The sequence below is a fragment of the Marmota monax genome, unplaced genomic scaffold (assembly GCF_021218885.2).
Source record: "Marmota monax isolate L192 unplaced genomic scaffold, Marmota_monax_Labrador192_F-V1.1 WCK01_AAM20220418_F8-fsc00035, whole genome shotgun sequence".
In the NCBI taxonomy this organism is placed as follows: Eukaryota; Metazoa; Chordata; class Mammalia; order Rodentia; family Sciuridae; genus Marmota; species Marmota monax.
Genome location: NW_026691961.1, coordinates 12,977,115 through 12,990,005, shown reverse-complemented (window position 1 = coordinate 12,990,005; position 12,891 = coordinate 12,977,115). Strand labels below are relative to the sequence as shown.

Genomic DNA, 12,891 nt, shown 5'->3' with positions numbered 1-12,891 from the left:
CCAACTCCCTGGAAGCCTTTCGTGGGGGATTAAACGTGAGAATCCACGTAGAAGTGCTTGTCACAGAGTCCTCCCTAAAAGTTATTGATTATTTCATTATTTTTATCATTTTATTATTATCATGGTCGTGCTGAGGACGGTGCGATTCTCCGAGTCCCTAAATGGTCTCACGGTAACTCCTCCTGTTGACAGAAAGAGCTCCGTTCTTTTTTTTTTTTTTTTTTTTTGTGTGTGTGTTTTTTTGAATGGAACCACAAACAGCCTAAAGAGAAAAAGGGAAAAGAAAAAGAAAAAAAGAAAATGCTCCAGAATCCAGAGTCCTGTGTTTGGGACGGAGACCCCCAGTGGAGGGACCGGTCATTGCAGGGAGAGGAAGGGAATTTCTCCACTGGGCACCTTCCTGCTTCACCGCTCATTACCGACCTTTCAGGGGGAAGAAGGAAGAAAGGAAGAAGAAGCGCACGTGTGCACACACACACACACACCCCACTGCACAGTGCTATTCAGGTGACCTGGATGGGCCTGCGTGAGCGTAAGAAGCCACGCTGATTAGAACCAAGGCAGAGCCATCTTCAGGAGATTTCTGTTTCCAGAAATTCCCAGAGCACCCCAGATGAAGGAGGAGGTGGAAAGGGTCTCCGCTCATTCTTTTGCAGAATAAGAGGACAAATGATCAGGCAGCAGGGGACGCACCTCCTCTCAGAGGACAGATCACAGGGCACCTGGCCCCCTCGGCTGCCCATCCCCAAGCTGAGCCCACGGCCCAGGCATCAATCAGGGCCAAGCACACAGGCGGTGCCGAGCCCTTGGCGGCCTCCCCTGGCCTTTGCGGGCCGACAGTCCACTGGTTCACAGGCTCTCACCCTGCTAAAGCTTATGGGAATCAACTTCTACATGGGCCCACGTCTCCTGCGTCACAGAATAATGACGTTCTGAATGGAAATAAATGAAGCCCCTGCAGTGTGCGTCTGTCAGCTTTTGAAAGTAAATAACTTGGCTACTGACAAGAGCGAGAAGACTTTTGTTTTCCCTCCTCCTGTCAGGGAGCATTAATTGAGCTGTGCAGCCCGGTTCCAATCCACCCAGCAGCATGGCTGACAGACCATGGGGGGAAGGGGGTGGAGACAGTGGAGCAGGCAGGGGTCCCGGGAGACCTGAGAGGGACCTCCAAACTTCTGGGGTCTGTGTCCTCGGCAGACCATGAGTGCATTTGTTATGTGGATTTGGGAGAAATTGAAGATAAAAGTTCATATGGAGCTTCCAATACCAGAACCCGCTTCACTTTGACACCCCCATTTATTTAAATCACCTATGGTTGGCCCCCCACATCCCAAGCACCAAGGTGCATCTCACTGACTCATGCAAAGAAGGGTATGAAATGGTTCGTCTCAGCCCTGCTTTTCTGAAGAAGCAAGAGAGGCCTCAAATCGGGTAAGTGATTGTTCAATTGTCTTGGATCAGATTATGAATAACACAGATGGATAGAGAGCCTTCCGATCATGGCTTCTGGTCCATGAAAATCCAGAGACACCTTATTTAAAAAAAAAAAAACAAAAAAACATATTTTGGGGGTAGCTGACACCCACCCTCCTAGGTAGATACAGGTTTCTCATTTGAATTTTGAAAGGCACTTGAGAAGACCGTAGGATAGCCAAAGGGTAGGCCCCACTGTTCCTTCTGCTTTTAGATGCCATTGGCAGGGGACATCTCTCAGATCCCACTCTTCCGCAGAGCTCGACTGGGGGCTGGATTCCGGCAGAGCAACAGAGCAGAGCTGGTGAGGGAAGACGGGGGACCTTAGCTGTTGTTTTTGATAACAGAAATCTAGTCCTCACAGTGAATCCCAGGCAAACATCAAACACGAGAAAAGAAAAGGCTCGTTAAGACTAAACCTTTTGTGCATTTACTCATCAGTCTTAGGAAATCTGAGGCCCTTCGATTCCATAGCTGCCTGTACTTTGTTCCACAGCAGCAAAAAAGAAAGTCATTAAGTCCCTAGGAATACACACTCGCTCCTAAAGGCTTCTCACTCGGGCTGCACTTCCTCATTCTGATTCTGTGTGTATTGAAACACAACATGAAAAGGGGATCAGAATGGGGGGAGAATGTTCTCGAATGCAGCGTGGCTGAGTGGGGAAGGCCACAGCTATGGTTCCCCGGCCCAGCCCGGCTGCCTCAAGCCCTCTGCCTGTTGGAGCAGTCGAACTGCTTTCCTTCATTGTCTGCTCTGGACACTGTCCTAGCAGACGCAGGAGAGGTGACTCAAGCCAACTGCAATCCTGATCTCTGCAAACTGGGTGGGGGGAGGAAGGAGCACTTCCAGGCCCCACTTGGTAGAGGATTCCGAGGAATGCAGGGGGTCAGGCCCACTTTCTCCCAAGTAGGGTGCCTCGTGGATGGTTCGAGAGTGGCAGCCAGATGAACAACACAGCAGACTGTCCCAGACAACAGGGACGATTGCTTGGCTTACTGGGTGACTCCAGGAGGGTAGCTGGTACCTCAGAGAGTTCGATAGACATGGAATGAATGAATGATCGTCCGAATGGACAAAGGCTTATTTCCACGAATTGGAGAAATGATATCGCAGCCGGGATTCAGCCACTTTATTTTGGGCTGCAACTTCTTTACCTGTAAGTATGGAATATCAGCTCATTTAAAAAATTATTAAGTAGATACCAACTGTGGTGATGAGAAGGTTGGCAACAATTAGCAGAGGAATCCTTGGAGGCCCAAAGGCTGAGAAACACCGAGACACCTTGTTATCTTCACCTCAACTCTCTCACCTCGTCAATACTTTACGATTTTGAGAAAGCTGCCAAGGCACTCTCGGTGCACCAGGGTGAGTGCCCTTCTTTACGGTTCTGATCAAAACCCTCTCTCCACCTCCTGCCCCAAACTTGGCTCCCAATGTCCAGTGGGCTCCCCATAGCTCTGCAGTGGCTTTGACTCGTTGGTTCAGGGAGGATTCCTTTCCACCCCTTTTCCTTTCCACTTGCCTCCTTTCAAGATGGCCCTAGAGCACAGGAGAAAGCCTGCGACCTATTCACGGAGACTAAACCATACGACCCCAGACCAGATCCCACTGCCTACTCGCTCCCTGCGTCCCTGAGCCCCATCCTCCCACTTCTGAAGGCCACCCCTGGGCCCTGGCCCCTCCCCACTCCTGGTGCACCTCCTCAGCCTGCGCCTGCCCAGGGCTCCCACAGCCCCACCTCCACCTCGAGGTCTGCCTGTCCTGTGGCCACCGTTCTCTGTGTCCTGCACAGGTCTCACAATCTGAAAACCTCTCCTTTGTGACCTCTGTTCTTCATTTCCCGGGACACTTTTTCCACAGGGCAGTAGTCTTTCCAACTTAGTTGCAGAAATACTATGACTGGAGACAATTTCTACATAAACCAATGAAAGAATAAACACATGGTCGAACGAGTAATTATAAATACATAAAAATGGGTGGCAGTCACTGCCTCACCTTGCTGAACACCTCTAGAGGGTCCTTATGGTGCATGCCTTGGTCCCCCCCTTCACTGAACAACTGCTGCCTAGATACAACTCTGTTTTAGGTGGTGAGGGGGGCGTTAAGAAATGGAATGGAAGAGTCTGTGTCGTGATGTGGCTGACAGTCCACCAGGCCAATCTAGGCACAGCCAAGATGCTGCATACACTGCCAAGTGCTTAACAATTGACCCAAGGGGATCAGAACAGGGACTCCAGGCAATGGAAGGAGTCAACTTTTCTACTTCACCAGGACCAATCAATCAGGGTTGGAAGATCAGAAATGGCAGCAAAGTCCCCACTCCAACCCCAGACCCTCTCAGGACCCAGGACACACCAACAGGATAACCACCACAATAATTCTAAGACAAAGTTAGGCCCTGAATTTTGGAACTCTTCTGAGAGTCCCCTTGGTAACTTGTGTCTGCTGCTCCCTGCAGGGACCTGCAGGATCACTGCTCATGGCCCCAGCTCACTGGCACTCTGCATGGTAGAAGGGCCAGGGCCCTTTGGAGCCACTGTGCCGAAGAGTTGACCCTGTTTGACACAGCTCCTCTCAACAGGGCCGGAGGAGGCGGGCCTAATGGTATTGCCCGCTACAGGCCAATGCTCAGCCCTGCAAAGGTCTCTGGGTGGCACAGAAAATAAGAAACTTTATTGATGGGTGGAACTTTCTTTCCTTTTCTGAATTGAATTAAACAGCACACTGGGACACCTCTCCCTGTCCCATTAGAAAGCTCTCAGAGTGGGGACCATCAGGGCCCGGGCCTGCCAGCCCCACCTCCTTCCCAGGATGGCAGCTCCTGCTCCTGGCCCAACCCCCTCAGGCCCCCAAGCACCAACCTGATTTTGTTTACAATGTTGCAATTTCTCTCTCTTCCAAAAGACTATTATTTGCCTGACAAACTACACTGTTTCTACCCAGCCAATATGAATAAAGAAGCATTATGTTTCCTCCTGGGGCAGAGAGCTTGGTTCAATGAATCAGAAAACCCTAAAAAAGACTGTCTACCCTCAGTCCATCCACTACTGGACAATTACTCAAGGGCCAGCTGTAAGGAAAACAGATGGCGACTGAGCCCTAATGACATGGGCTCCCTCCACTCGGGCAAAGGCAGAAGCGGCCGATGGCATGTTCTCACACGGAAACCGCTTGGAAATGGCAGGCAGAGCAGTCGGGTGGTGCGCGACTTGGGTCTGAGGACAGACAGATGCTCACGGATTTTACAAACGAACCTTTCATTAAGTAGCTTTAACGCAGATGCCACCCCAGTCACCCGCCGTCCATGGGAGGAAACCAAGCTCCTGTCCGCAGCCCCTGCCCGCAGGTTCCTGCCACAGAATGGGTCCAGCCCACCTGAGATGAGGGGCTTATCTGGCCACGTTTCCCAACAATTCATGCCTTCTCTCCTTAATTGGAAAAAGACCAGAGAAACGGGGGAAGATTGGCTAATTAACCGATTTATGACACAGGATCTCTGTAGAAAGAGACCCAAAGACACATCCTCCATTCCACAGGCACCTGGGCCTGGAAAGGGACTCATTCCAGCCACTTAAATTCCTTTAACCAATTCAGATGTGAAGATAATCTACCCTGGTTCTTTTCTACATTATTGACACTATTGACTACCCCCAATCTGCAGCACCATCTAATAAATCAACCCCGGATTAAGACAAGAAGGAAAAAAAAAAAAGGGTGATACAATGCCATTTGTCCCCCTGTAAATCATCAGACTGAGCAACACAAGCTGAGCCACTGCCACGACAACTGGACTCTCCTGCACGGCCATTATTGCTGCGGCCTACCCAATGCTGCCCAAATTCATCACCGCGGCTGGTACACAGCGCTATCCCCCCAGCCTGAGCGTGAGAGCCAGTTCTTCCCGGGTGATTCTCTGCAGCGAGCACCACTTTCTAATTAAAGACAGAAAGGGTTGATACGCAGGTTTCAGTCCAATTGCTTTCGATCTGAAGATGTCCACAGTGAGCAATGGCTTCATTTACCAGGAATTACCCTTTGTACAAACCACTTCACTATTTAAAACAAACCACATGGATCATCATTAAGTGGGAAAAATTACCAATCTTAGGATATTGACAGTGGCATGGCCCACTTTAGAGGTCCCTCTCCCCCCACCCCCTTAAATGTGGATTTTAAGTATTTGACTTGTTGTTAAATTTCTGCTGATTAAAAGGTTCTGAGGGAACAGGTCTTGGATGAGAAGCGTTCTCAGAACTGGAAGATGCTGATGGAGGCTTAGGAACGGGGAAAACTAAGTTAATGTGCTACTGATCCTTTTTCAGGAGTTAGAAGTCGGTAAGAAATGCAGCCCTGGGGGGGAGGGGGGAGCCTGTCATGTGGTCTGCACGGCTGTGTCCTCCCCAAACCTGACCACCAGATGGGTGCTCTGTGCTTGCCTCCAGGTGACTTGGGGTAGAAGTGCATCCTGAGGTTCGTGTGTCACGTGGATATGCGTGCACGTGTGTGCCTGTGGCTCTTCTCTATTTTCCTCTGGGAAAAAGCAAACCAACAAAACAAAACAAAATAGATCCTCTTTCTCTCTCTCTGGTCATCAACCTCCAAATTTGGAATTCGAATTTAGAATTCTCCCTCAAAGCAAGAATGTTTAAATGAGTCCCCACGTTGGCACACTGGGGAGCTTGTGTCCTGGGGATATGTGAGTTTGAAGTCCACTTGAGGGAAGAAGATCTGCCATCTGAAACAGCAGAATGAAGCCACTGCAGAGCATAAAGCACGGAAGTTGAAGCAGGGGACTGTCCCTGGACACGAGGTGCTCCAGGGATCACTGACTCCTTCCATCTCAGAGTGGCCTGCGACCACGAGCGGGTGCTCTGCACTAGAGGTCCACATCATGCACCTGCGTGCTCTGCAGGTGCATGGACGCAGGGATGATGTCCCTGGACCCCACATCTGGATGCCGAAAGGACAACATCATCCCATCTGGCAGTTCCCAATGTTGGTAACACCTTGATTGTTAAGATAGAGAAACAAGGAGGAAAAAGGGGAAGAACGGAACTGTAACTGGAAGAAAACATCCATCTAAAGGAAAGTTACTGGGAAATATAAATAAATGAAATAAGTCAAACAATGCCAACACCAAAGTTGCCTCCGCGTTGGCCGGAATAAATAAGTGATTTGTGGCAAAAGGGTTATGGCATCTTCAGCTGGTCACCCGGAGAAGACGAGTGTGCTGAGGCATCCTGATTGATTTCTGCTTTTATGGGTTGTCCTAGGCACAAATCCGGGAGAAGGTAGGAAGAAAGGCTGGGAGTTGGGATTGGGGCAAAGAGAGCCCACGATGAAGTCATTTTAGATGTGGAATAAGAAATAAGCCCCACATGGAACTCAATTCCAGGAAAACATACTTCAGTAGAGACTTGGTGGGCCCCTGATCAGCATGTGTGTATTTATAAAGCACAGAGATGAATGCTGCAAAATAAGATGGCTGTGTTTATTTTATGAGATGTGGGTGATTTGAATGACAAGGATTTCTGAAATATGTCTATTTCTAAATAATATAAAATAGAATGTTTCCAATGGAGATGTTATTTCTCACAAATGCTGCCTGATTCATTCATTTGGCCAACATACTTTGCGATTGCAGTTTAGTTCTCTGTTCATCAAAATTAGAGATACAATAGCTATAGATTAAAAGCAGATAAAAATGAAGTGGTGATGGATGGGCAGATGTGTCATCTGTATCGGTGAGCAGTGCATGGAGATTAAAGTGAACTATTTCACACTCTTAATCAGCCAATTGTCTGATTTGCTAAATAAAAGCAATAGCATGAGACTCAGACGCAAACCATCATGACAGTCATGGCCAGAGAGATGACCCCCCCAAGGCACATCCCTCCTGCTCTGAGGGTAAGCCTTCAGGATAGGGGAGAACTGCGGCTAGAAAACTTGATTCTAAATAAGAGAAGCAAAAATAAATGCCTGCCTGCCCTACACTTCATGCATTGAGTGAAAGCCAGAGAGAATACACACCACACACACCCTGTTCTGACACCATGTCTCAGCATCATATTATGATCTGTTCACTGAAAGCATCACAAGTCTTTTCAACAGGGGCGGGGGCCTTCCCAAACCCAATTCAAAACCCACCTTCCATCTACCTTCATATGGAAGCGCCATGTTGATTTAGTCACTTCTAAATATTTGTTATGGCTGCCAACGCTTCCTGTGAGCCCCCCTCTTTCCAGAACCGGGTGTTCTCCCTTGGGGGAGAGACTGCCTAGAAGAGGCTCAGAGTCCTTGTGTTGATCCTAGATACTCCTCGTCCTTTTCCTGGCAAGAATAACCTCTCAAAGTCACTCGCTTCTTCCGTAAGTTGTACCTAGATGAGCAGACCAGTTTAACCATTTAGAAGGCAGAAACTCCGAGGAATTAGACACACACATACACACACACACACACACAAAACACATTCATAGCAAAGACGCAGAAATAGTAGAAATAGATAAATCATATGATATGTTATCAATACACTCTGGAGAAATGTTTCCTGTCATGATGTAGTAAATGAGAAAAGGGCAAAAAATAGTATTTAAAAGGATTAACCAATTTGTCCCCCATTGAAGGCTGTTCTTAAAAAGATTTACAATGGAAAAAATGCCAAAGAAATATTTTCTGGAGGCAACCAACTTGATAACAAACATCCAAATGTTCAAAACAAAACCCTGACATTTTGTGAATACACAGATTCCTGTATCACAGATTGAAACTGAGGGTCTTTGAGGAAAGAGGCCCCTCTCAACTCTTGCAAAGGAAGTTCAGTTAGCACACAAACACACATTAACAAATGGTACCCTTGGACCAGTCAACAGAAAAGCAGATAAAATGATCACAATTTCTGCAAACTTCACAGAATGGGATGGGGCTCTTGGGAGGCTTCCATCTGCATGACAAAACCCTTCCGACCCTGCCAATTCACACCCACAGCCCTTGCCCAATGCCAGGGCTGGCTTGTCACCCACAGGGTAGTGCTGAGCTAATTCCCAAGCCTGGACCAACTCAGGCAGTGTCCCTTCTAGTAAGAGGGAGAGACAGAGGCAGAGAGGGTCCCAGGGAAACACCCAGAGAAAGACAGCCACACATCTGAAGGTTCTGCAATGTGTACGAAATAGGAAATAGAGCACACACAGAATCCCCCAACCAGCCCACTAAGGGGGTGAGGGGGAACTCAAATAGACAACAAATAAACAACAACAACAACAAAATACCTTTCTACATGCTACAAAGACGGCACCCTAAACCGCTCACCTTCCTGGAAGCATTGCCAATGAGTTTGGAGACAGATTCTGGGGCTGACACGCTCCAGAAATCCTAAGGCTCCCATCCCATGTGCACTGAATATACAACCACACAAACTTAAGAAACAAAATACTTCACACACACACACACACACACACACACTTTTTTATTTCACTCACTCCCCATTACATCAGCTGAATTATCAGGCACCTGGAATGCCTCCACAAATACCCAAACTCTCAGCATCAAAGGGGTCTTAGGCTCAGATAACCACTGGACTCTCTGACATGAGAAAAACGCTATTAAAAAAAAAAAGGGCAATTTTCCATGATTTCAACTCCGGGTACCCAGGCTCAGAATCCGGATCCGGAATCCGGCAAAGTATTCAGACAGGTGCACGGGGGTGGAAAAAGGCTGGCGCAGGGCGTCTGGGCTCCACGGAGACCACGGGCTCCCTCCCACCCTTGTCCCCGTGGCGTCCCCCGCAGGAGCCCCTTCCCAGCCCCGAGAGGCGCCCAGTGCAGCCCGCCCGACGCGGTTCCGAGCCCGGCCCAGCGGGCAGCAGCCCGAGAGGAGACGCGCGCCGCCTTACCTGCTGCAAGTACATGAAAGTCAAGGCACACGAGAGCTGGGGACACATGCCCACGTTGGGGAGCGCCACGCAGGTGGCCCCCGTCAGAGGATGCTGCATCCTGTCTCCCGGGCGCCCGCCGAGCACGAGTGGGGACGCTCGCATGCACCCGCCTCGCTGTGCGCCGGGGTCCTACGGTTCTCCTTTTCTTTCTTTTTAATTTTGCCGATTATCTAAGACAAACCCGCTCGCTCTCCTCCCCCCGCCGCGGGAGTCCCTCCTCCCGGCTTCCTTGCCTTCCCTTGGCCGGATCCTGCGAGCTTCTGCCTCCAACTCGGACTCTGCTCCGCGAGGAGCGAACTAGTTGGCTTCCCTCGCTGGGCGCCGCTCTGCGGCTGGGCCTGCTCGGATCTGGCTCAAAGTGCCAGGTCCCCCACCCCACGCCCCCGCCAACACGGCCAGCCCAGCCCCGGCAACTTGTCGGAGAGGTACAGGGGCTGGGAGGCCCTCCCCTAGCGCTGCCTGGAAGGGGTTAAGGCCGGGCTGGGGGTGGGGGAGGCAGCAGGGAGGGGAGGCCGGGAGAGAGGAGAGAATTTGACTCACACTGAGGCTCACTCCGTTGGCGCGGATGCTGCGTGTCTGCTCATTTGTCAAATGGGTCCAGGGGCAGGCGTGCGCTGTGTGCGTGTGTGTGTGTGTGTGTGTGTGTGTGTTTCTTTTTTTCTTTTACCCCCACCCCCTTTCCCCTTAGCTTTTTTCTTTTCTTTTTTCTCTTTCTTTCTTTTTTTTTAACGACTCACCCAAATTTAAATTGTGTCTGCTAAAAGTCGCCTCCCTCGGGGAGGGCGGGCGAGCGAGCGTGCGCCCTCCATCACCAGCATCCAGGCGAGCTGGACCATGAAGGCGACTGCCCCGCTGGGACAACCCCCCCCCCCCCGCCCCCACAGTCGGAGCTTTGGGTGGCGGTTTGTTTGCCCGACTGGTCGGCAGATAAACACAGAAAAAGGGATTCCCCTTTGTAAGAAGCCTGAGCGCACAGCCGCCACCGGGGCAGGGCAGCGGGCAGAGGGGCCCCGCCGGGACTCGGGGTACAGCCTTCCCTGTGGCCTCCCCGAGGCTGGGCGGGCAGCCCTGAGCCCCGCCGCTGTGGAGGGGAGAATCCGCCCAGGCTGGCGTGGAAATCAAGCCTCTTGCACTAACACGCCGGCTCCCGATGAATGCAAGGGGGCTTCTCCCAGCCCAGAATCCCCACTCTTCTCCAATTACAAATGCACAGGGTGGGGAAGTCCACGTCTGATAAGAGATTACTAGTCCGCTGCAGCAAGCAAATTACAATGGTTTATTTATTTTTTTTCCCCTTTTCCTGGCCAACCCTCCTTGGCCAAATTAACATTCTGCTCTTGCAAGCGGGTCTCCCCCCTCCCCTTTATTTTATGAAGTAATAATTATTCATTAGTAGATTTCGTTAGTCTTTGTGCAATAAAATATGATGTGATCTACAAATCAAAATAAAATATTAAGACTCTAACTCGTCCTTGGTCCCCACGGGAGAGAAAAAATTCTTGGCAAGAGTAAAATCATGATCAGGAGTAGTAGCCATATATTTTTTTTAATATAGATTTTGACCCAGTGATTAGATTTTCTTTTTTATTTTCAGAGTATCAGATCAGCTGCCTGAATGGTATCTTTTCTGGTTGTTGGGCTCCTTGAAATACCTTGCTGAAGCCGTGTCCCTACCCTGCAGGATGATAGGTCCATTCCTGAGAAGAGATGGGGCTCTCTCAGGAAAGAGCATTTAGAGCAGGACCTAGGGACTGTCCACCAGGGACATCTCCACTGATCCCTCCCTGGGCTCACCCTCACCTCCCAGCAGAGAGGTCAATGCTCTGAACTGAGTCTTTGGCTTCACTTTGCAGGCAAATCCAAATGCTTTCTGAAGAAAAGGAAATTAATTATTCCAGACCTCTATTTTGTGTTGTTCTGTTGTGAAATGCCATCAATAACCATAAAATCTTTACTATGCCAAACACTGGGCCCCAACCAGACGGCTTCTCCTTTCCACCTTGCAAAAACAATCCCCAACCACCCTGGGGGCTCCCACATCTCATCAGTTTAATAGGTACACTACACAGTAGCCTGTTTAAAACCCTCCAATCCCAATCGGAAGGTGATGGGGGAATCCAGAGACTATGGGCTAGTATTTTGGGCTGCTTTGGGAGGGAAGAGGATGGCTGTGGTTAGTTTGAAAAAATGCTTGCATGTGACCTCAGAAGTCAGGTTCCTCACACAAGCTCTGATCTACAAATGAAGGGGTTCCTCCTTTTTTTCCCCTCTAACTCTCTTTTATTTATTTATTCTTATTTTGCAGTTCACAAAGCCAAAGAGGGGAAAAAACATTCTTAAAAAAGCCACACCACAAACACATGGAATTAAAAACCAAAGATTCTGTCTTTCCAAACCCTTTCCATTCCTTCCTCTTGCCCTAAGCAATTTGCCAGATTGACAGGCATTGGCCAGCTGACATTGAAAAAGCCCGAAGTGCCCAGGAAAGGACAGGATTTTCCCTTCAGCTCATTTTCATGAGAAACGTGATAAATAATACATGGCACTTTAATAAGACCTTATCTGAGTGATTTAATGAAAAACAAATACATTATGTAAGGAGCCAATAGCTACTCTCAGCTGCCCTGATCCAACACAGATTTTCCAGCTCCATTTCCTCCCAAACTGGAAAACCGCTCAGTGCTGATTTGATTCCTACAGACCTGCTTTGCAGTAATGACTCAGACTTCCCCTTAAACTTCGGTCTTCCGAGTCAGGTCCACTGGAAATCTGTAAAGTAAAGCATCTAGACCTTCCAAAGCCACGTCAGGATTATCCAGAGCCCAGATCTGTTCTCTGGACAACCAAGCACCAAGCTTCCTCCCAGAGCAAACCAAGCACAGGAGACCAGTGCACCCACACGGGAACACAAAAAGGGGGCACAGGGGCCATTTCACCATGGATGACATCCCAGTGACTCTCAGGAGAACAACATCAAAGACCTCCCCCAGTTCAAACAGAAGCACTCCATCTGCGACTATTATTTTTCTGTCTCAATGAGAAAAGTTTGTCAGCCTTTTCGGCAGCATCTGGGGATACAGAATTTGAATTCCACCTTAACAGAGTACCAAAGAGCCACATCAATGCCTCTTGCTCTGGAATGAGCCTTCTCCATCAATTAATGGGAGAAGTGGGGAAAATAAATAACGCTTGTCTCTCTCTACAAAGAATGCCTGGGCACTCCATGTCTACTGGGTGTGTACATTGTGTGTGCATTCAGGGCTGCCCTGGCCTTTGAGCTGCAAAGACCGTTAATTGGATAATGGTTACACATACCCATAGGAAGCCAAAGGGTGCAGAAAACTAGCAATGGATAATATCATCTTCTAATGAAGGCAGCTGCCCAATTTGGCTCACACAATAGTACTTGTAACTTTTTTCTTTCTCTGATTTGCCATTGATTTAAGAGAGGAAATAGGTTTTATTTATTTTTTCTTTTTCTCTTTCT

General features: G+C 49.1%; 1 protein-coding gene across 27 annotated transcripts in view; it reads right to left on the bottom strand.

Annotated features, from left to right (window-relative positions):
- Rbfox1 (RNA binding fox-1 homolog 1) overlaps positions 1 to 12,891 on the bottom strand; it is a 1,611,415-nt gene that overhangs the window by 322,767 nt on the left and 1,275,757 nt on the right. For 3 of the 27 annotated variants that reach the window (XM_058579683.1, XM_058579684.1, XM_058579657.1), the window contains exon 1: positions 9,363 to 9,796. The exons of 6 other annotated variants lie outside the window; for them this stretch is intronic. In XM_058579683.1, the coding sequence (XP_058435666.1) occupies positions 9,363 to 9,506 (144 nt within the window). In that variant the 5' untranslated portion in view covers positions 9,507 to 9,796. Of the gene's footprint in view, positions 1 to 9,362; positions 9,854 to 9,944; positions 10,079 to 12,891 lie in introns of those variants that run through there. 18 more of the 27 variants (XM_058579640.1, XM_046444999.2, XM_058579688.1 and 15 more) reach the window with 13 other exon arrangements.